The sequence below is a fragment of the Mchenga conophoros genome, linkage group LG17 (assembly GCF_057382185.1).
Source record: "Mchenga conophoros isolate Kocher_MC1m ecotype Shallow Benthic linkage group LG17, M_conophoros_male_GT1.1, whole genome shotgun sequence".
Classification (NCBI taxonomy): Eukaryota; Metazoa; Chordata; class Actinopteri; order Cichliformes; family Cichlidae; genus Mchenga; species Mchenga conophoros.
In genome coordinates, this window is record NC_140542.1 from 23287212 (window position 1) to 23311047 (window position 23836).

The following is a 23836-nucleotide window of genomic DNA, read 5'->3' on the forward strand; positions in this document are numbered from 1 at the left end:
TGCCAGCCACGCTGTGGAGTACTTGGGCGCGTGTGATGGAGCATTGTCCTGCATGAAAATCATGTTTTTCTTGAAGGATGCAGACTTCTTCCTGCACCACTGCTTGAAGAAGGTGTCTTCCAGAAACTGGCAGTAGGACTGGGAGTTGAGCTTGACTCCATCCTCAACCCGAAAAGGCCCCACAAGCTCATCTTTGATGATGCCTGCCCAAACCAGTACTCCACCTCCACCTTGCTGGCGTCTGAGTCGGACTGGAGCTCTCTGCCCTTTACCAATCCAGCCACGGGCCCATCCATGTGGCCCATCAAGACTCACTCTCATTTCATCAGTCCATAAAACCTTAGAAAAACCAGTCTTGAGATATTTCTTGGCCCAGTCTTGACGTTTCAGCTTGTGTGTCTTGTTCAGTGGTGGTCGTCTTTCAGCCTTTCTTACCTTGGCCATGTCTCTGAGTATTGCACACCTTGTGCTTTTGGGCACTCCAGTGATGTTGCAGCTCTGAAATATGGCCAAACTGGTGGCAAGTGGCATCTTGGCAGCTGCACGCTTGACTTTTCTCAGTTCATGGGCAGTTATTTTGCGCCTTGGTTTTTCCACACGCTTCTTGCGACCCTGTTGACTATTTTGAATACATACAGTGTAAGAAATAACAATGCAAGGCTGTTTTACCGGTATTTATGGGACTGGTTTAATATTCACATTTTCTGTTTACAGTAGTTCAATGAAGAGCACTGACTATAAGAAATTACTGTCTACAGGAAGCATGCTGCTTAAAGCAAAACTGGGAGGTGTGCAGAAATTTGCTAGAGTATCTGAGCCAAGCCTTAAGGAATTTTGATTGCCGGTAAGAAACCAACATGGTATAAAAAAGGTGTTCAATGTGCTTTAAGTTCTTTTTGTTATTTAGTCTCTTCAAACTGCATTTTATGATTAATTGAAAATGATCTATGTTAGGTTTGTAGCATAAACCTATTCGCTGGAACGTTAAGACAATATAATTACACTGCTAAGCAAGACACAAATAGGCAAAGTTCTTCATGTTACTCGTGCACGGGAGAGAACCGGACAACCGCTTGACTCCAGTTGGTCTCGTCCGTTCTCCCATACACTGTCCTTTTATTGAGGTTACATGAATATGCATAAGTTCATTAACATATGACGTCTACATACAAACAAAGAGTACCTTGCCTGTGTGTGTGTGTGTGTGTGTGTGTGTGTGTGTGTGTGTGTGGGGACTGCTGATCAAAGGGTCAAACATCCTTGGTCAGGAAGAGGGTAGCCTCCCCCTCCCCCTAGATGGTTCATCCTAGATAACACGGTGAGGAAGTCCTGCAGTTCATCTAAACAAAGAGCACTTAGACTAGAACAGACGCAACTACGTTAATCCTATCATAAAACAATAAGACACGGTATGACCTCTCATGCTCCCAAAGTGCTGTCTAATACACACAAAGTTTGCAGACTATCAAGGATCAAAACCTCTACCAATCTACAACTAATTACAAAACTCTAAGCATATATAAGTAAATATTTCTAAGCATAAATGACAATCAACAATACAAATCTAACATTTCCCCCCTTTTTGACCTTTATGCCTGAAAAGTTCCCAGGTATGCATACGTCATGTCTGACAGTTTCAATGCAAACATTTTTATACTCAACATATGTCAAATCACCCTAAATTACTGAAAAGGTACACAGTTCAACAAATGTATTAGCAGTTATCCCATTCATTGAGCTCATCTCATGGCAAACTGCATCTTACGAGCAAACAAACAAATTGTTAATTTAATAGTGAAAATAAAAAAGTAACATTTTCAAAAACATCTCAGCTTGGTAATGCTTCCTCCAGGTGTGCACATCACATGTCTCTCTGCAGAGTGGTTTGAGTTCTGCAGGGCGTCATGAATGTCTCTTCCAGTTGTTTCCATCGTTGTCCATAGGACCAGAGTCCAAATGTATGTAGAATAAACATTCAAACATACCAGTTAGTTTTGTTGTTTGTCAACATGGTTCTCAGCTATTTCCAGAGCTGCAGACCTCTCAGCACTCTAGTTTTATGGCCTCCCATTACCTCACTTCAGGCCTTCATCCTGCGAGGGGGATATTTATGACTCCTTCATTGTCCACGCTCTGCAGAGAAACACCTCTGTGGAAAGGGTGCAGGGTTCTCTTGTCTTACTGCTGTTATGATCCCAGCAGCCTTCAGAGTGTCATCGTATGCACAGTATAGTGGCACAGCGTTAGGTGATGTTCATAGGAAACTGCTGTCATCACCACCATAGCTTCTGGTTCCTGTGCTTTCACAGAATCATGATGTCATCCTCGAACTCCTTCTGCGCTGTCGATGGAGCTTGGCACGCTCCCCTCATCCCACGAGTTTTCATGTTCCAACGCTGCTGAAGGTTTAAGGCAGAGCACGTCGTACACCTTAGTTGTCTTCCTCAGCGTCAATATTGAATCTTTCATTTTATTTAAAATCTCGCTGTGGGAAGTCTCCTCTTGATTTTCTGGAAGCTTAGCAGCACAGCTCTCTGTGTGATGTCTGCTGTGCTGAAGATGATCTCTGATCCTCCTGAAGCCTCTCTCCCATCTTGTGGACGATCCTCTCCTCTATTTTGCAGGCAGTTTCATGGTCCTTGCTGTGGCTCCAAGGTCTGATTTCATGATGGGCCCCAACCAGCTTGATCTTTGACCTCAACCACTGCCTGGCTGTCAGCTATGCGCTTCTCACTGGGCCTCTGAAGATTTCTCAGGAGATTACTGCTGCACCTGTATTTCCTTGCTAGGAAGACAAACTATTTGGAGAGTATGTCAACAATCATCAAACCACATTCTTTAGTTCAGTGAACTTCACTTATAGGCCATCAAAGCCTCATCTGAACATGGGTGCACCACTTGCATAGGTTTAATATTTGTAAATAAACGGCTAATCACACAAATCACTGCAACAATAATAAAAAACATTGTTTAATGTTAATCCTTGGACCCCTCCTCTTGACGCATGGACACACCCATGCGTCAACTCATCAAACCTGGATTCCAGTCTTAAAGAAAAAGATTAGCTAGATCATATCCCAGGCAACATCAGGGCATCTCCTCCCCTGGAGCAGCACCACCCTGGACCTATAATCCTGCAATGAAAATGTTAGTGTGCTTTGCATATTAAGTTTGCTTAACACCTGGCTCTCCCAGGAGCCTGCATACACACCATCATGGCCTGGAAAACAAAATCTGGAAGTAAAATCAAACTCCATACCTGTAAACAATTGTATCATAAGAACAATAAGCATTCAACATCAGCAAGACAAGTGTCATGTGCAGGTTTTCTCAAATCAGCAAACTACAATTATTTTCATAAGTCACCTCAGACATGGATCATCCCATGTACTCAGGCAACATTAATGTAATCGGTGACTGCTCTTAAGCAAAGTCACTCCACTTATATATTACTATGGGCTCAAAAGTGGCCAGCTAATGAGCCCATATCAAACTACCCCAGAAACACTGTATCTCTTATTTATTTTACTCATGTCACTTGTCCGTTTCAGCTGAATCTTCCACAGCATTCTCAAAGAAACTAACATTAGCAATACACATTGACTGTAGTCAGACAGAGGTCAGACACAGGTCAACAGGTTCCAGAGGTGCCATAAAAACACCATAAAGTCAACCCTAGCTGTGGAAAGAAGTAACACCAGTTCTCAACACAGGAAATTTCACACATGTTATTCACATTATCAAAGTAACCTTCACATTTTCCCATCAACACAATGCAACAGCATCACCACTCATAACCTGTAAACACAGTTTTCCTCACACATAAACCCAGAAATCCTGTAGTAGGAAAAAACATCAACCAGTTGTCCTGGTATAAATCGCATCATCAATTCACATGAAGAACTGGCATGCTGTATGAAAAGAAAATGCAAATATTAACGCTTGCGCAGGCGTATGCATACTTTGTCACAGATATCTCTGTGAGCAACTCAAGCCTATGAATAACACACCTGATAAATGCACAGACACAGAAAATGGCATTTAAAAGGTTAAATCATCATGCAACCTCGAGTGTTGCTGTCATCTTTCTGCTCCTGTAAAGGGAAGCACACACAGACTCATCTGCACCCCTGCCAGGCGGGGGTCAACTTCACACAGTCGTGTTACATCAGTAAAGTCTTGTCAGCTTTTGTCAGCTTTTACCAGTCAGTCAATTTGTTTTCCTTTCACTCACTCATTCATGCATTCATTCTTTCTTTCTTTGCTGATAGTGGAACCTATCGTCGCATTTAGTTTCCACTCTCAGCAAAATGACGTCATTTCAAAAAGAAAAAGAAGAACTTTAGTTTGGATTACATCGCTGAAACCTTTTGGACTGGGACTGTCATTTAATAATTGTCCCAAATAAGTGGCTTTCTCCAGAGTCCATTTAAATGTGGAGAACTCACTTGGCACAATTTTCTCGACGACGTGTAGCATTTTTAATTCCCGACGTGCAGATCTGCTTAAAGAAAAGAAAATAGACAAACAAAATCAGTGCCTATTCAAAAGATAAAAATGAAAAATAACAGAGATTATCAAACAAAACTTTCAGTGCACTGTGAAAGTATCAAAATAAAAAGGCCTTGTTAAGTCATGACACAAGCTCCTCATCTCAGGAGGGTAAATCATACCATTAGCATGGTTCATCATACCATCATACTAATCGGCAGGCTCAACTTCACAACAAAAGAAAAATCATCAGCTAGATTCACTCCAAATCAACCATCAGCTGCACAACACACAACATAATCCTAATGTCTTATTAGCTATGAGTTTAATTACCAGGTCTGTGCTCTTCACTCATTTAGGCCACAGATCTATTTTATTCAATTTTCCTTTTCCCTTCATCATAAAACATGTGACATGCTGTCATGCACTTCACAAAAGACGTTTGTTCTGACGTATTCAGAGTTGTGTATCTAAATACAGGATTCACTCGCACATCAAAACAGGAAACTCAGTGTTTTAGAGTCTCCACTCAACACACAACAACTCCAACACATCTCATTCACTCATACTAGAATTCAGTCACCTTTCATTAATCTAAAACCGATCACTAATTTGCATATCAGCTATTAACCCACTAAGTTGACAGGACGACAGAAAAGCATGTTCAAAATAGTATCACAAAAGACAATTTCCCTCATACAGTAAATTACATGTGCTGCCTCAATCAAGCAGGAAGCTTCTCCCAATTTACCATTTTAACAACTAAATTTATTGTCTGATCACTGGTTGGTCAAACCAGGATCTTTTTTCCCACAAAAGTTAAATTGTTGTCCTGCAACCTGGAGAGTCAATTTTTTGCATTGGATAAATTCAGTATTTAATAACAAGTGTCTGCTAAATTGACACTATTTTAACACTGATGAAAGATAACAAGCTAATTTTCATTACATGTGTTTGTGTTATTAGGCAGGTTTAATGCATGTCTGTGGAGCTGCATCTCCAGCAGAGCATGTTCTTAAAGCTGCCTTTCCTACACACTTCTCTGCTATTATTTAATCATTTCTTAACTAATGTGCTATGAGTCTTCATGAGTCATTTTGTGTTTGGAATTGTTAGTAGGGTTAATGCATGTTCTGCTTGTGTGTGTGTGATTTTGTATATGTTTCTATTTTCGCAATGTTTCAGACTCCGTCTCAATTTTCCAACTTAAGCAGTCAGTTTTGTTTTTCCCCAGGTTTGCTAACCCAAATTTTGATTTCCCACATTAAATAATTCCTATGTGTTCTCACCTAGTCTTCTCACTCTGTTGTCCTCTCCCACTTCAACAGTCCAACAGCCAGCAGTTCTCCTTCAGCTTTGTCCTGTGTCCCACTGTCTCTTCTTGCCATTTTACTCCACAGGTGGCAAATGTCAAACTCCAACTGTTCAGTTCTCCTCAAACGTTTTCTTCACATGCACAGTGAAGTCACAGCCACTCTCACTATTGTCCTCTGATGCGGTTGACTTCGTGCTATTGGCTGAAGTGCTGCTGCTGCTGCCTTCCTGGGCGACTTCTTAGCAGCTGCTGCCGGTTTCTTGGCTTTGGCCGCGGCGGGCGTCTTAGCTTTGGTCTCAGTAACCCTGTTCATCTTGAAGGATCCGGAGGCCCCGGTGCCCTTGGTCTGCACCAGAGTGCCCTTCGCCACCAGACTCTTGATGGCGGTCTTGACACGGGCCTTGTTCTTGTCCACATCGTAGCCTCCGGCAGCCAGAGCCTTCTTGAGAGCGGCCACGGCTTTCACAATCAGCTCGCCCACGCTGAGGCCGACCTTCTTGGGCTTGGAAGTCATCGTCTTCTTCTTCTTGGCCTGAACCTCGGCGCAGGGCGTGTTTATGATGGAGCCTTTCCCACCACAGCGCTGGCACGTTGAACGCATCACGAAGGGTCCATTTCTTTCATGTCGCTAGCCAGCATGCTAGCTGCATGTGGCTTGCCCGAGTCACTCAGTCCTTTTTGAGCATTTCAACATGCTGCCACCGCCATCTTGCTCGCCCCTCCGTGGAATTCATCCAATCAGACAGGAAGATGGGTTTGCTTTCTTCTGCTGCTGTTTATCCACATTGCTGCTGCTTTGCTGGGACTTTTTGTGCTCAGGACTTGCTGCTGTCTCTTTATCATGGAGCTGCATTCCTTATCTTCAGGGAGGAGTGAGCTCGCTTGTGAGGTTGAGAAACACATGGCACTGTAAATAAGTCAGCCAGAAACTTGGCCTGCATGTTTCCAATGATGTTAAACTATAACTTTCTTCCAACCGCTGCATGTGGAAAATTGATTCAGGTCTGCTTTTCACCTGAAAGTGACAAACTAAGACATTTCATTATTATCATCACTGCTTAATCAACACATATCTCTCTCTCTCTCGCTCTGTGTTTTTGTGAACAGTCCTTTCTTAAAAGCAGAAAATGAAATTATAGTTGTTTTTTTTTGGTTGATCAACACAAAACCTTTTTCCTATGATTATTTTTTCCTACAATATAAATTCTCCCTCTTATTCACTCTTTTTTTTTTTTTTTATTTACAATAGCTGGTGACCTGCAAAATCACCGCTGTCACTCACAATCAAAGGCAATTACTCTTGCACAGTGCACAAAAACACTGTGATGTCAGACACATTCACACTCACTTTGTCATCTGCAAAAATAAATCACATGGCTGATGATATGTGCCATGGTGATCCGTAAATATGATCACCAGTTTATTTAACTATTTTTCAACCCAACAAACAAATAATCAAAAACATGATGCTGATGTTATGAACACTCTACACACAAGTCAAGATGCAGGAAAACTGCTCATGGAAACGTTGCACACTCCAGTTATCACAGTTATCATAGCGCTGTTTCCCTCTCAGAGTAGTTCTCAGACAGCTCTCGATCTGATAATGTGTAGCCTGCTCATCAGCTCAGAAGAAAAAAAAAAAAAAAACTGCAACGCAACATCACACAGTAGTTGCTCTGCCCACAGTGGCAAAGTCTTACACTTTCATATTCAACTCAGCTTCTCCATCATGTACTTTTAGATGTTTCATACAGGGTTCAGCATATTAGTTGTTTTCACAGGTGTGCTCTACATCTCAACAATGGTTCATAATAAGACGACAGTCTTCCACACAGGTCAAGTGCCTCTATGCACTTCAGTAGTTTAAATATTTATCTATATCACTTCACCTCACATGTCATCGTACTGAATTTAAGCAACCACAAGCGTAATGTAGATGACTTTTAACAACTATCCACCTCAATTACGTCTATGGTCTGGCACACAGGCTGAAGAGTTAACGTTTTGTGTCAGCAAGGGGTGGGGGGACAGCCACCCACCAGAGCATAGCTGCTGATGTGGGCTGGCCTTCTCCACACGCTCTTCAAGGCTGGTGTGTTTTCTGAAAACTTCTAACATTTTAATCTCTTCCATTTTTAAGCCTGCGATTAACCGCACGGCTCAGGTCCGCGTGAAACCCGCGTGACCGCGCTCGCGTGAACCCGCGCAGCTGTGGAGCCGTCGCTCCCTCTCTTTTTTACATAAATACTTTGTGCTGCCAGGAGCAAAGTCCAGCACAAACGTCTGTCTCCCTCCGACTCACTCTTGGTTGCTTAGAAACCCATGATAACAACAACAGTCGGTGTCACAGACCACATGTTCTGCTCCGCACACACTCACACAACAACAACAACAACGACGACGACGACAACAAAAACAACACAAAATAGGCCTATCGTCCAGCACAATCTGGACCCCGCGGAACTTCTCAACGCCCCACAAAGCGGCGGAGAACTCACCTCTAGCCACACAAAGTAGCGAGGAACCTCTTGCTCCACAAAGTAGCAAGGAACCCGGGTATCGCTACACAAAGTAGCGAACTTCTCAACGCCTCACACAGTGGAGGAGACTGCACAACGACACGGTTATAGAGTCGGCCTCTTCTCAACGCCTCACACAGTGGCGGAGACTGCACAACGACACGGTTATAGAGTCGGCCTCTTTAAACTTACTTGGCGTTGCTTAGAGTGTAATATCAGCCCGAATCCCGCCGACCGTCATTCATCGAGGAGAAAAGACAGACCGCGAATCCACAGGAACTTCCTGGCTGACGTCAGGCTTTCAGCGTGCCTCTCCTCCCCTCGGTGAATGCGATTCCAGGGCTCCGGCATCGAAGGACCAATTAATGTTAGGTTTGTAGCATAAACCTATTCGCTGGAACGTTAAGACAATATAATTACACTGCTAAGCAAGACACAAATAGGCAAAGTTCTTCATGTTACTCGTGCACGGGAGAGAACCGGACAACCGCTTGACTCCAGTTGGTCTCGTCCGTTCTCCCATACACTGTCCTTTTATTGAGGTTACATGAATATGCATAAGTTCATTAACATATGACGTCTACATACAAACAAAGAGTACCTTGCCTGTGTGTGTGTGTGTGTGTGTGTGTGTGTGTGTGTGTGGGGACTGCTGATCAAAGGGTCAAACATCCTTGGTCAGGAAGAGGGTAGCCTCCCCCTCCCCCTAGATGGTTCATCCTAGATAACACGGTGAGGAAGTCCTGCAGTTCATCTAAACAAAGAGCACTTAGACTAGAACAGACGCAACTACGTTAATCCTATCATAAAACAATAAGACACGGTATGACCTCTCATGCTCCCAAAGTGCTGTCTAATACACACAAAGTTTGCAGACTATCAAGGATCAAAACCTCTACCAATCTACAACTAATTACAAAACTCTAAGCATATATAAGTAAATATTTCTAAGCATAAATGACAATCAACAATACAAATCTAACAATCTACGTTTTGGAATCATCTTAGCTACGAATGTATATTTAGTGGAAAAACTGTATAATGTGAGTGTAACTCCTAATCTACCACTTATCAAGCATGTTACTGGCGCTTAATAATTTAGTTTTTATTTGTTTGAGTCACTTTTGAAAAAGCTAAGCAGAAGTTATTTGGAGACGACAGTGACTGCCGTTGGTTGAAAAGAGAGGTAAAAAAAACTTCAGTGGTGTTGCACACCATTTTATATTATTTTTTAAAGTCATTATTCAATACGTTGTTATTGTTAACCCTTTAAAGCGTCAGAGCTGCACGCTCCGTTTTGTGTAACTATTTTTAAATCCCTGTAGAACCTGAACCGTGTAAGCTAGCGCAATAATTTTTTTTGCATATGAAACCAGAGGAGTTGTACTTACATCTTATGCCATCAGCTTGTCCTCGATCACGTTTTCCTTCCACATATAGCTTTGCAAAAACTGCATAAAAAGCGCTTGCAGGAACAAAAACATAATATTCCAGAAACACGCTTTGCCGATCCGATCAGCTGTTCGTAACACTTCCCACAGTGAAACAGACGTCAGCACGAATTATAGAATGTCCGCCATTTCCTGCCCAAAACCGGAAGTGACGTCATTTTCGTGGAAAATGTAGTTTTTTACTTATAGGCCTTAAAAGCTTATACTGGTGTTTTTATAAGTCACGTTTGACTTTTCTGAATAGTTTCTGCTTAGAACTCGAATTGCACTGCTGGAAATAGTTTATTTTGATGCACCTGCTGTTTTCTTTGCAAATTTGCATCATAGGATTGTTTTTTCGTTTTTCCTGCAGTATATAAAAATTGCTGTATCTCCAAAATAAAACTATGAAGACACTCAAAATAAATTTCCTGTTGTTGTAAACTATTTTTTGCAACTTTTTTGTATTTAAAGTTTTGAGGGATAAACCTCTTAAATTTCTCCAAGTAGAAATGTATGTAAAAAACAAAACAAAAACGATTTTCAATTTTTTTGTAGTTTATTGCACTTTTTTGCAATTAATGTAGTTACTATGGACTTAATGCATACATATTATTAAAATATGGGCTATAACAGTTGTATAGCAACTTGAAATGCTCCCACAAATGGCACTACAACATGTAAAAAAATAACATAAGCTCTGGCGGACTTGGTTCTATAGTAGGTCGTAAGGGTTAAATAAATATCGTCAAATAATCGAGATCTCAATTTCAGTGAAAATAATCATGATTATCATTTTCGCCATAATCGAGCAGCCCTAATGTCATGTAATCTTTTTGTTTACTCAAACTTGTGTGCTTGTTTCCAGCATTTGCAAAGTTTGGTGTGCCAGCTGTAACAAAAGGAGTGAAAGTTTTTGATAGTTCAGGGACTGAGTTGGATGATGATATATTTGAGGATATAGTAACAGATCCCTCAACTGGGGTATTAACCATCAAATATGAAAAAGGTTTGTTTGAGTGATGTGTGTTTCACTGGATGTCATTTTTTTAATATCATTATTACATTGTTTATTAAAAAGAGTTTATAAAATGTGTCTATAGAGGGACCATGTAAACTCATTTGTTTTGCTCCTGTTTTTGAGGTCTGGAAACAGCTGCTGCAGAAGTGTCTCCTGAGCAGTCCCAGTTATCATTGCCACATTCATCAGATTCACAGGATATGGTCATCCTTTCAGACAGCCCTTTGAGGAAACATCAGAAGCTGGATGCAGAAGTTAAGCAAGTAAGAGTTAGCAGATTTCCACATTCTTCTAACAGTGTCATTTTTGTTTGTAGTTTAAGTGCTCTGAACTGCAGTGGTTATATCAACATGTAGAATGTTTTTTTTTATTGTGTTTTCCAGTTGGTGGAATCGATTTTCACCAGCAAACCTGGTGGAGAACGTATAATAAATGAATATAATCGGACCAAGTCCCTGGTGGATGAAACCAGAAGAAAAACATACTGGTCAACATACTTGACAGACTTGACAGAAAAAAATGGGTAATTTATTTCTGGCCCTGTGATTTTACTATCATTTTCAAATTATTTTAAATCTCTATGAATTCCAGGGAAGCTGACTAGTTCTTTTCCTTTTGATCTTGCAGTACATCACCACCACAACAGGTAAAAGAAATGTATGCCAGAGGAATTGTAACCTTTTTCTCTTACCTCAGTGGCCTGTACTCCAAAAATGGCTATGTAAGTAGCCCATAGTAATAACTGATACAACCAAAATCACGTTTAAACATTTTAAATCCTGCTAAAATGTATGTTCTTATCAACTCTTCATTGTTACATAACTTATTTTGTTTATTCATTTATCAGTGTCTGTACATATCACTCTCCAAGGAACATTATTATGATGGCGAGGGTAGCACTGGGTACTTGGCCTGGAGGATTAAAGCCATACAGAGATGCACTGCTAAAGGGAGGCGATTATCATCTGGAGGTAACATTTATAATTTATAATTCAGTGGAAATACATAATACCACATTGTGGTTCTTTATTAATAATGGTTATTAAATGTTGTTATTAGTTTTGATAAAGATGTATTTCATATTGTCTAGCACCAGGAGATGGATCATCGAGTGAAGACCAGTGTGGTGGACCAACTGTCAGACGAGAGTTGCAGTTTGTTACAGAGAAGTTACTGAGTGAGGATGAGTGCAAGGATACAATCTCTCTGATGAAACATTCAGCTGATGAAGACACAGTCAAGAAGAAGATGAAGTTGACATTTGTTTATCGACACAACATGGTCCTTGGCCTCCTGGGCCCTATTTCAGGAAGCCGGTTTAGAAAACTCAGAGTGAAAAACGATACTCAGGGTTGAGTAACCCCGAACTGTCCAACTCGGAATATTCGGTTTCAGAAAGGCTGATAACAATTAGTTCAATCAACGCGGAGTTGCTTTAACCCCAAGTTAAGCGCGCGCACGAGGATACATAAAGCCCTGATTAGTGGAGCACAGATTAAGCGAATTACCATGGAGAAGGAGGGAAAGAAGGCGCGGTCAATGTATTTGACAGCTCTTGAGGCCGAAATTCTGATGGCAGCATATGCTGATAACATGCAAATTTTGCAGAAAAAAAGTAACACAGCCTCAGCTGCAAAAGAAAGGGAGCATGCATGGCAAAACATAGCCGACAGAGTCAATGCGTGAGTGTTAATTTAAACATTGATCTAGGGATTTCCACCCATTTAACACGTTATTTTATTATATTTTATTTTGTATTTTATACCTTTTATTTTGTGATGTGATTTGAGCGCAGGTGCAACCCAACAGTCCCCCAACGTTCCTGGCAGCAAGTAAAAATGAAATATAAAAATATAGTCCAAACAGGTAAGGTGTAATTGTATTATGAGCCATAGTGCTTGGTCTGTTTGTCCTATGTAAATCAATTGCAGTTAGAGGCTACATTAATTTCCCCTCTGTAAGCACTTATTGAAATTATCTGAGCACATTATAAGTACATATTTGCTTACTCTGTATGCTCAAATGTGACCCATTATGGCCACTAGAAAAAAAGCGGAGGCCCGAAAAACAGGTGGGGGTCCTCCACCACCACCACTCACAGAGCCTGGCCACTTGGCTTCCACATTTGTGATAATGTTGGCAGCATCACATATGATCTTCACAGTGCAGAGAAAACAAATTAGCATCCATTACTATGATGAAATAATTTGTTAGTTTGAAATGCTACAGGGAACTATGTACCTGTACATTAATGCTGTGGAAAGACTTCCTGTTCACATAGTCTCCTTCATTTACTGAAGGAGCAATGATTGGAATGCGAGTGCCATCTATACAGCCAATCACGCCTGGGAACCCTGAAAATAAATGTAAAATTTAAGTAGTAGTTCAAGTATCACCGCATCATGTATTAAGTTTTGTTCATCCTGCTACCTGCAATTTTGTGGCATCCCTCTTTGATAAATCTTGTGGGTCTATGACCGGGGAACACCACAGACGAGTACAGGAGACGTTTCAGTGCAACTGTAACATTCCTGACTGCCCGACAGACGGTAGCCTTGGGAACGTGCTCAGCATCACCAATATTATACAGAAAGCTCCCGTTTGCAAAAAACCGAAGTGCAATACAAATAATATGTACAGAACTGAGAGAATGTCCACGATGTGTCACATGCGCAATATATGGCCTGAGGATGTTATCCAAATAAATTATAGATTGTGCTGAGAAACGGTAACGTTCGCACAGGAAATCATCAGGTAATGATAAAATGTCCATACGCGCTCTGATCACTCTCTCCCGGCGGAGAGCTCTGCGGAGTATTTGGGCTTCAAGATCTACTGGCTCTTCAAGGAAGGGACACGCCATGTCTGACACTTCCTACTGTCAGGTTTCCGACAAAGAGGCGGGGACAGTCAGGGTTAGTTGTAGTAAACCTGCTAGGGGGCAGGTTAGCTTCACGGAGTGTGTCGTCATAGTGACTCACTCAGGCTTCAGCTGAACTCGCTTTGTGAAACCGAAAACCCAGAGTTTTCGTTAACTCAGGGTATACTTACTCAGAGTTTGCACTAAACCGGCTTTCTGAAACAGGGCCCTGCTGTCAAGCAACATACTGTCTGTTTTTCCACGTTTCAAAGATATCAAAGGCTTGGTGAATATTTGTCATTACTTTGACAATGTAAACACACTTTAATATTTTGTAGATAGCAGATATAATTCTCTATCCCTGTTACAGATCGAACAGGATTTTGTACTGATGTTTGGTGAGGATGTATCAGGCAGGTTGCTGGAGAGGTGGCCAACAACATTCAAAAGAAAGATTATCCAACAAGGCAGAAAGCTTCCTTCTACCAGTGACCTGGAAGAACTCTTGCTGGCAGCTGACTCACCTGAGGATGCCACTGAAGTTAATTGATGAGCTGTTGTTTCTTTGATTAGCACATTCATAGCATATATAATGTTTGTCACAGAACAGTTATCCTTTTTGTCTTTTGGGTCTACTCAAACATTTTATCAATGCATTGAAATATGTTGTTGATGATGACTCAACTTTATTAAAAACAAATAATTTTTGCAGGCTGGGACAGTGACCTCTCAGCAATTCTATTGCTATTACATCTGATTCCACCATCTGGTCAGGGTCGGAAGAGACCAGGAAAGGTGTCAGCTTCTCAAGCAGAAAGGCGTCTTGTGGTCTTCAAGAAGGTTTGTGTTTCTTTTCTATTTTTATGTTATGAATTACCAGTTTAAGAAACACTTGATTCTTAATGCCTGTCTGTATTTGTCTTTTCAGACTGGAACAAATATCCAAGAGCACCTTGATTCCATCACTACCAGCACTCAACCCTACCTCCTGGCTGTTGGGGTGAAAAAGAATGACATCCACCGGTTCTTCATTATTCTTGACAAGAATGCCATGCCATGCAAGTCTACCTCTTCACTTGGTACTGTTGATGAACTGTTTAAAGCACATTTTGTGTTTGGCACATCTTACAACACTATGCTTCACAACATGTACATGTTCATCCAGACCACAGGTTTTAGAAAATATTTAAATACCAAACACCTTAACTATTTTGACCAGCAGGCTGACACTGATGTTAATCTACAGCCTGATGTGGCAGTTAAAGAAGTTAGCACTACAGGGGAGGTGATGTCAACTAATGTAGAAGAAACACCCACAACATCTGAAAAGGTCAAATAAGAGCACTTTGGATAGGTGTGCCTCTGCTGTTGCACAGCTCAGGGCAGCTGGATTAAGCCAATCTACTGTGAGTAGTTTTGTCTCCTCAATGGAGGAAGTGTTTTTTGAGATTCATACTCAGGCTAAAGATGCAGCCTTACAGAGCGTACCTTTACAGTACACCACAAGTAAAAATAAATATAATAGTAATAAAATAAAGCATTGGGAGTCCTTTAGTCTGGAAAGATTAGCTTTAGGACCAGGAAAGATGGTGACACTTGGAGAGCTGGAAGAAGGTCCAGAATTTGCTTGGAGCTGTGTTGTCTACCAGTTTGTTTTCAGCTAAGTGGATAATAACACACAGTACAGAGTACCGCCCTGACTTTATCATCTGTACAGATGTAGTGTCTGAGATTCTGCTTTTTTGTAAGATCAAAAGTATTGTTGTGAAAGATGACATTGTGTTGCTCTGCGGAAAACTGATGGAAACCCTGTGTTTTGATGACCATCATCATGCATTTAGGGTCAGACTGCATCCCAATATGGTGCTGAAGGTGTTGAACATAAATGAGCTGTGTTGCTTCTTCAAATCAAATATGGCATTTCAGATTCCTCCCTGTGTGTCGTTCCATATTGCCGTTTTATGCCGAACTAAATTCATTGTTTTAAAGTGTTTTATACACTACATGAGATGTTTTTATATTTTGAGCCTGACATAAAAATAAAGCTGTTAAATGTATTATCTAGTTGTGGTTTTTGCTCACTTGTTTTATATGTAAAAGCATTATTAAAAACCAGGTTTTCATGCTGCAAAACAGTGAATTGAGTGTAAAGGTAACACTACAGGAAGAGTTTTAGTAACATTACTTGGTGTAAAATTAATTACAAATTTTACTCTATGAGAGCTAATTTTTCACTAGAGATTAGTGTATGAATAACACAGTATAGAGTAACATGACACTACTAGTAGTGTTAAGTTGATTTAACACTATGCGGTGTTACTCAGTGTTAAATTTTTACTCTATTTAGAGTTAAATTTACTCTAAAATTTTAACACTATAGAAAGAGTTGATTTAACACCAATTCTGAATGGCACCAAATAGACTCGGAAACAGTGTTAAATTTAACTCTTTAAGTGTTAGTTTGACACTGCAAATTTTACTGTGTACATTTAAGCTATATAGTTCCCTCTGTGATAACTCTGCTATGAATGCCTCTTATTAACTTTTATGCTTTTACAACCCACTATGAGCAAACACTCAGCAACAGTGGGAAGGAAAAACTCCCTTCTTGAAGGAAAAAACCTCTGGTAGAACCAGGAAATCTGTCTAAACTAGTTGGGGGTTAGAGCAACAGATGCAAGTCTTCAGATCATTTGCAGTGTGACTGTCTTTGTGCACACTTTAACCTGATTCAGTTTTCTTATTTGTCAAAATGCACCATGGGTAAAAACAAAACAACAAAACAAAACAAAATAGTAATGAAGGAGAATCCTCAGCAAAGATGAATTAAACAAGTTTTATTTTGATCAAATTTTACTTTAAGTAAAACACATCTTTATTTGATGACATTGAAGTCATCAAATAAAGACAGTTTTGATGGAGCTCCTGACCCAGCCCAAGCTCTCTATGAAGACGAGGAAAAACTCCCCAGGGGGCCAGATCGATGGGAAGAAACCTCGGGAAAGCCCATTCAAAGAGAGATCCCCTTTCCTGGGATGGCTGGGGGGGTTACAGGAACTCCAAAAAAGCTAAATTTTTATTAATTTTTTTTTTAAGATTGACCCACTCTATCTATTCCTGTCCAACAGAAAAAAGAAAGGAAGTTACTACAATGTATCACACTTGCATGATAAGGTGTGAATTGTGCGTTTGTGTGTGTTATCTTAGCCAGGGGTGAAGCTGGAGCTCCTCCAGTGTTGGGCGCTTCTCCGGGGCTAAAGCTAAACATGCGTCCAAGAAATTCCGGCATTCTTGAAAGAAAGAAAAGATCAAAAAGATGAAGATGATAGTTCTAGTGATCCAAGGCAGCAGTGAATCTGGAAGTGTGAAGTTTTCTTACCTGTGGACAGACGCTTTTTGATGCTCAGTTGCTTTGTGAGGAACCTCGCGGTACTAAAGTATCGTGCATGAAGCGCTTCATACAACACCACTCCCATTTGCCACACCGTGGTGGGTCCACACCTGTAGCAGCTCCTAATGTACCACTCGGGAGGGATGTGAAGAGGAGTGCCTAACAAACAGACACAATTACAATTTCTTCTAAAACAAAAGACACAAATTGTTACATCTGTGAAAAGCAAGAGCAGAATATGTTACCATAGAAGATGCGATACAGAGATCGCTGTTTAACAAAGCAGCTCAGTCCAAAGTCAATGATGCGAACTCGAGGCACATCTGAGCCGGTCTCAATCAGAATGTTTTGTCCCTTGATGTCCCGATGAAAGATGTGTTTCTCCTCAAGTTCCTTTACAGCATCAACTAGTTGCTTCAGAATGACCTGGAAAAGATGAAAAACACAATAATGAGTTAATGCTTTTCTGCCTTGATTGAATGCTGTACAGTCTAAGGCTCTTCCAGTCAACTTACCTTGGCCGTGTCCTCTGTTAAAGTTCTTCCATTTTCTGCTTTGTATTTTTGCAGGTCCACAGCGGGGACAGGTCTCTCCAGCACCAGGATCAGCTCTTTGCCAAGGTCGAACCACTCCAGCAAGGACACAGGTGCTGATATTCCCACTGACCCTTCTGCTTCACCTGCAAGTTTAAGCATAATGGCCACTTCCACCGAGAGCATCTTCCCATTTTCATCCTGAAATATTACAACAAAGTGGATGATGAGGAACGCCGCATTCAATCCAGTAATGTGAAACTAATTCAAGTGTTGGACGCTTACCGCCACTTTGCAGTAGACTTTATTTTTGGGAATGTGTTTGATGGCAACCTAGAAGACACAGAGCATTGGTGAGCATTTCCTCAGTATGACATAATGAAAGGTGGAAACACAGCAGACGTCTCAGTTTACGATATTATCCATTATCTGCGTCACTGCCTGTGTTACTACCATCATCTGAACACTTACTGGAAAACGATCTTCTATCCGGTAGCCAGCAAACACTGCTCCGCAGCCTCCTTCTCCGAGCTGGTGCTCCTCCACATATCTGGCTTGGAATTCACCTGAACAGACAAAACAGCAAATCTGGTTTTATTACAGCTGTGACACAAATTACTCTCCTCTGTAGCCTAAATGTTCCTTCTGCCCTTCCCCTGAATATAAAACCCAAGCTGCTTGCTACTTACGTTTTTGGTCTGCCACTGATTTTTTGCCCTGGTCCACATTCCTTTTTTTTTTCTTGAGTGGCTCTCTGTTGTCTCCCGCGGCCTTTCTTTTGCCATTTTTTGCGCACTCCTGTTTGTTGTTCAAGTCTGGAGATGTGGAAAACACCAAAAGCACATCAGCTCACTGGATGATAGACACAAACACTAAACACCAATATCTTAAACCTAGCAACCACACTTAATCTACCCCCTTATTCAACTAATTAACCTACCTTTACCAGAGTCCAACGAGGAGGATGCTTGCTCCTTGTCACCGCTCATATGGTCAAGAAGTTTAGCCCTCTTTGCTCTCTTTGTTGTGCCCTCTTCATCTTGCACAACCTTGCGCTTCACACCTTTGACCACATCTGAGCTGGTGGAAGGACCAGCCTGCTCAGCGACCCTCCTCCTTTTCATTGGGGTCTTCTTTTCAGGACTGGCCTTTCTTTTAGCAGTCCTGCTCTTACAATCTATAAACGACAACAACACAGTGGTGAAAAAGAGTCCCCGACATCAGGACTGGAAGCAGTTTGATGGCAAAGAATTTGAAATTGCTTTTGCTTAAATTATCACAAGTTTATTCTTGGGATAAAAAAAACTGACCAGTGCGAATTGATACTAGGTTCACTAAGTCTTAGATCTTGATGACACTTGTTGGTCTGTTTTTACTGTTGAGTCCAAGAATAAACTTATTACATTATTTTACCAAAAGACCGGTAACCTTTCTTTGATTAGACATCTTGTATTAAAGCTATTTTCAATCAAACATATGATTCAAATACTCTAAAAATGATTCACACGGTGTCAACATTTCTAGGATTTGGATTTTACCAGGATTTTATTTTATTATTTTACTTACCTTGATCTCCTGAATCTTTCTTATCAGCTGGAGTGGTCATTTTTCTTGTTTCCTTTTTCATTGTAATTTTGGAGAACTTTTAAAATTGAAAATGTAAACCGTAATGAGTTAAGATTGAGTTAATATTCCTTCAAATGTGCACCTTTCAAATGCTTGACTTTTCTAACTGAATTCTGTAAGTGAGCTTTATAAGTAAACTCTGGAAACTACGGCAACACAACATAGAATCTTGCCTTTCAGTGACTTCACTGACTGCCAGCAGTTCAAAGTAGTTTACAGAAAAACACTCTGGCAAACAAAGCCATAATATTTCATATAATTCAATCATTTCATATCAATTAAACAGTTTCTTTCATTATCGTTCATCGTTTGTATAAAGACCTCATGTATGGATGACAGTATGAAGATTTGTGGTTGACCACACACTAATACAGGGAGTGCAAAATTATTAGGCAAGTTGTATTTTTGAGGAATAATTTTATTATTGAACAACAACCATGTTCTCAATGAACCCAAAAAACTCATTAATATCAAAGCTGAATGTTTTTGGAAGTAGTTTTTAGTTTGTTTTTAGTTTGAGCTATTTTAGGGGGATATCTGTGTGTGCAGGTGACTATTACTGTGCATAATTATTAGGCAACGTAACAAAAAACAAATAAATACCCATTTCAATTATTTATTTTTACCAGTGACACCAATTTAACATCTCCACATTCACAAATATACATTTCTGACATTCAAAAACAAAACCAAAACAAATCAGCGACCAATATAGCCACCTTTCTTTGCAAGGACACTCAAAAGCCTGCCATCCATGGATTCTGTCAGTGTTTTGATCTGTTCACCATCAACATTGCGTGCAGCAGCAACCACAGCCTCCCAGACACTGTTCAGAGAGGTGTACTGTTTTCCCTCCTTGTAAATCTCACATTTGATGATGGACCACAGGTTCTCAATGGGGTTCAGATCAGGTGAACAAGGAGGCCATGTCATTAGTTTTTCTTCTTTTATACCCTTTCTTGCCAGCCACGCTGTGGAGTACTTGGACGCGTGTGATGGAGCATTGTCCTGCATGAAAATCATGTTTTTCTTGAAGGATGCAGACTTCTTCCTGTACCACTGCTTGAAGAAGGTGTCTTCCAGAAACTGGCAGTAGGACTGGGAGTTGAGCTTGACTCCATCCTCAACCCGAAAAGGCCCCACAAGCTCATCTTTGATGATACCAGCCCAAACCAGTACCCCACCTCCACCTTGCTGGCGTCTGAGTCGGACTGGAGCTCTCTGCCCTTTACCAATCCAGCCACGGGCCCATCCATCTGGCCCATCAATACTCACTCTCATTTCATCAGTCCATAAAACCTTAGAAAAACCAGTCTTGAGATATTTCTTGGCCCAGTCTTGACGTTTCAGCTTGTGTGTCTTGTTCAGTGGTGGTCGTCTTTCAGCCTTTCTTACCTTGGCCATGTCTCTGAGTATTGCACACCTTGTGCTTTTGGGCACTCCAGTGATGTTGCAGCTCTGAAATATGGCCAAACTGGTGGCAAGTGGCATCTTGGCAGCTGCACGCTTGACTTTTCTCAGTTCATGGACAGTTATTTTGCGCCTTGGTTTTTCCACACGCTTCTTGCGACCCTGTTGACTATTTTGAATGAAACGCTTGATTGTTCGATGATCACGCTTCAGAAGCTTTGCAATTTTGAGACTGCTGCATCCCTCTGCAAGATATCTCACTATTTTTGACTTTTCTGAGCCTGTCAAGTCCTTCTTTTGACCCATTTTGCCAAAGGAAAGGAAGTTGCCTAATAATTATGCACACCTGATATAGGGTGTTGATGTCATTAGACCACACCCCTTCTCATTACAGAGATGCACATCACCTAATATGCTTAATTGGTAGTAGGCTTTCGAGCCTATACAGCTTGGAGTAAGACAACATGCATGAAGAGGATGATGTGGACAAAATACTCATTTGCCTAATAATTCTGCACTCCCTGTAAACACGGTGTCAGCTACATTGTCATCTGATTTAAAGTATTTATTATGTACATTTAACTGTCATGGTACGGAGTCTGTGACCCAGTGTTTTGTGTTTGTTCATTTATATTCATTGATTATTCTTATGTATGATTTTGGTTCTCTTTATCGTTTTCTTCTTGTGTTATATTCTTAGGCTTTAGGTTTCTGTTACTTTGCCTTGCCCCTGTGTCCCACATGTCATGTCTAGTCACTCTTGTTTCCATGTTCCCCAATTTCTCCCCAGTCAGTTATGTCTCTGTGTCAACTCTGTGTCTTTGTAAAAGTCTCTTGTTTGCTGTTTTACTTTGATAGTCATGTGTGCTATGTTAGTGTCATGTCTGTGAAGGTTCTCAGTCATCTAGGTCATCGTAGTCTAAGGAGTTTGGAAAGAAAGCGTCTGGACTTGAAGTTGCTTGAAGATGTTTCACCTTCTCGGATGAAAAGAACTTAAACTTTGCTTGAACATCTTCAAGCAACTTAAAGAAGTCCAGACGTTTTCTTTCTAAGCTCCTTAGACTATGTTAGTGTTTTCAGTTTTCCTTCCCCATGTTCTTGTTGTTTGTGATTTCTCGCAGCTGTGCTCTCATCCTGTGTCTTATTCCCTCATTTATCCCTCTGTGTATTTAAGCCCATTGTTTTCCTCTGTTTGCTGTTGGGTTGTCTGTGTATCATCCATGACAATTAAACTAAATAGCAAATGCAACTACAATTTCAATGAGATTCATTCCTGGCATACTGCGGTGGCTGAAAGTAGACACCAAGCATTATCACTGTAACTGATGTAAATATTGGACTTGGAGGGGATTCATCTGATAGACTGATGCAAACATTACTGTGAGGAAAATTTTGAATCTCCCAATTTTCTTTTTTTCTGAAAGAAAGAAAGTTGGTTACTGTATCACATTTGTATGGCAAGATGTGAATTCAGTATGCATGTGTGTTTGTGTCAGAGAGGAGTTTATCTGAGCCAGGAGGTCCTCCAGCATTGGGTACTTCTCCAGGACTTTGTTAAAACTTGTTTTCAAGACGTCTAAAATGAAAGAAGGACAAGAGATATCGAGATGATAATTCCAGTGAGCCAAGCGATCACACTGATTTTCTGCAAAATTTTCTTTTTGAGAGTCACTCGGCTGGGCAGGGGGTATAACATCTGCAATGCAGCAACATCTGCTCTCTGGGCCTGTGTGAGAGTGTTATCTCAATGGCGGGAATGAGGATGTTGGAATTTGGCATCTCAGGCACCAACTCTTTAAGTTATTTTCACTTTGTAGAAAGTTAAAGCACAGAAAAGAAAAACAGATACATTAGAGCGTGAGATACTTTGACCTGAGGTGCGCGCGTGCGTGTGACTGTGCACGCGTGCGCGGGTCTAGGCTTTCTATCGGATTCAATCAGGATAAAAAGCGAAAAGGCACTACCGTAAAGACTGGTGTAAAAGCGCAAGGAAATTTATGCTGCGGAACGCGCGTATGCACAAAATGCAACACAAAAACTGACGCGCGTGGTTTTATTCGCGCGTCAAACGCGCTACACTGACGCGCGTTTCACGCGTTTTCGCGACGCAAATCTGCTTCCGAATTTTCGCGGGACCCGCAATCGCGCGTCATCGCGCCTTTCCATTGACTTTACATGTAAACCTGACGCTCTATTCGCGTCCATCGCGGTCGGTGTGAACACACCGTAAGAGGCGGCTGGCTTGACCGCGGCTCACTTTACCGCGGTAGGAAACGCTGTGTGGTAAAGTCCTAAAAATGGAACATGTAATGATCACCGTGACGCAAACCGTAAATTTTATCTGAGATCAAGGTTTAAATCACCGTCAATTTCAGTCTTTTGTGTGGGAAATAGATTCAGAGTTTGCCGACATGCCATCATACAGAGGTCCGTTGGCTGAGTTGGGGAAAAATTCTCAATAGGGTTTTTGAACTCAGCAAGGAAATCTGTCAGTTCATGGGCATGGCATGATGCGATGAAGGCATTTCAAGTGAAGCTATCACAAATGCACCAGTGCAACCTGCCTCACTTTCCCTGTTGCCAAGTAATGTTGAACCAAGTCAGCGCAACAGTGTTCACAAATGCGCACTTTGCTGATAAACGGAGCGCACTGAGTTCGCGTGGCGCTTTGTTGACTTTGAAGCACAAAATGAGAATTTCGAGCTGCTTCACAATCCATTTACAGTTGACGTGGAAACTGCACCTGTGCAGATTCAGATGGAGCTGCATTCTAATGGGACACTCAAGGGAAAGCACGACACTGAATGGTCTTCAGAGTTTATTAGTTCTATTCCTGAAGCAATGCCCCAGCTCTGTCTGCATGCGGCTCGAACCTTGTATATGTTTTCATTTATTTTTTCTGGGGTTTTGGCAGCATGTTCATATTTCTAACTTGCATAATTTTGACAGGATATATTTTTATGGAGAGCAAAATATTTAAAGTTAAAGTTTATTTATTCTTGAATTATATTCCAGTGTTTTTATTCATATTTATGTTTTAAAGAAAAACATTGTTTTAGTGTGTTCAATGAATGTTTTTCTTAACTGGGCCACGACCTAAAGTGTGCCTTGAGGTTTGGCCCCCTGTGCAATTGAGTTTGACACCCCTGATCTAAAACATTTAAGTGTGACAAATACACACAAAAAACCCCAAAGAAATCAGGAAGTGGACAAATACTTGTCCACAGCCCTGAACAA

General features: G+C 41.0%; 3 protein-coding genes and 1 pseudogene across 3 annotated transcripts; 2 read left to right on the top strand and 2 right to left on the bottom strand.

The window, feature by feature from the left end:
* Nucleotides 1-718: 718 nt before the first annotated feature.
* Nucleotides 719-9309, bottom strand: LOC146555489 (histone H1 pseudogene; annotated as a pseudogene).
* Nucleotides 9310-10928: 1619 nt separating this feature from the next.
* On the top strand, nucleotides 10929-14014 carry LOC146555490 (uncharacterized). Its single transcript, XM_085252706.1, has 5 exons — nucleotides 10929-11042; nucleotides 11163-11302; nucleotides 11407-11500; nucleotides 11627-11750; nucleotides 11870-14014. Exons 1-5 carry the CDS (start codon nucleotides 10980-10982, stop codon nucleotides 12133-12135), a joined length of 687 nt encoding a protein of 228 aa, XP_085108832.1. The 5' UTR covers nucleotides 10929-10979; the 3' UTR covers nucleotides 12136-14014.
* On the top strand, nucleotides 12319-15580 carry LOC146555491 (uncharacterized). The gene is made up of 6 exons (XM_085251088.1): nucleotides 12319-12354; nucleotides 13326-13342; nucleotides 13865-13925; nucleotides 14010-14188; nucleotides 14344-14479; nucleotides 14568-15580. Exons 1-6 carry the CDS (start codon nucleotides 12319-12321, stop codon nucleotides 14976-14978), a joined length of 840 nt encoding a protein of 279 aa, XP_085107214.1. The 3' UTR covers nucleotides 14979-15580.
* An 888-nt stretch (nucleotides 15581-16468) lies between these two features.
* On the bottom strand, nucleotides 16469-19347 carry LOC146555492 (serine/threonine-protein kinase pim-1-like). The gene is made up of 9 exons (XM_085252695.1): nucleotides 19130-19347; nucleotides 18504-18740; nucleotides 18253-18378; nucleotides 18035-18129; nucleotides 17849-17896; nucleotides 17546-17764; nucleotides 17276-17456; nucleotides 17019-17189; nucleotides 16469-16929 (listed from the first exon to the last, which is right to left on the bottom strand). Exons 1-9 carry the CDS (start codon nucleotides 19188-19190, stop codon nucleotides 16838-16840), a joined length of 1230 nt encoding a protein of 409 aa, XP_085108821.1. The 5' UTR covers nucleotides 19191-19347; the 3' UTR covers nucleotides 16469-16837.
* Between the last annotated feature and the right edge of the window lie 4489 nt (nucleotides 19348-23836).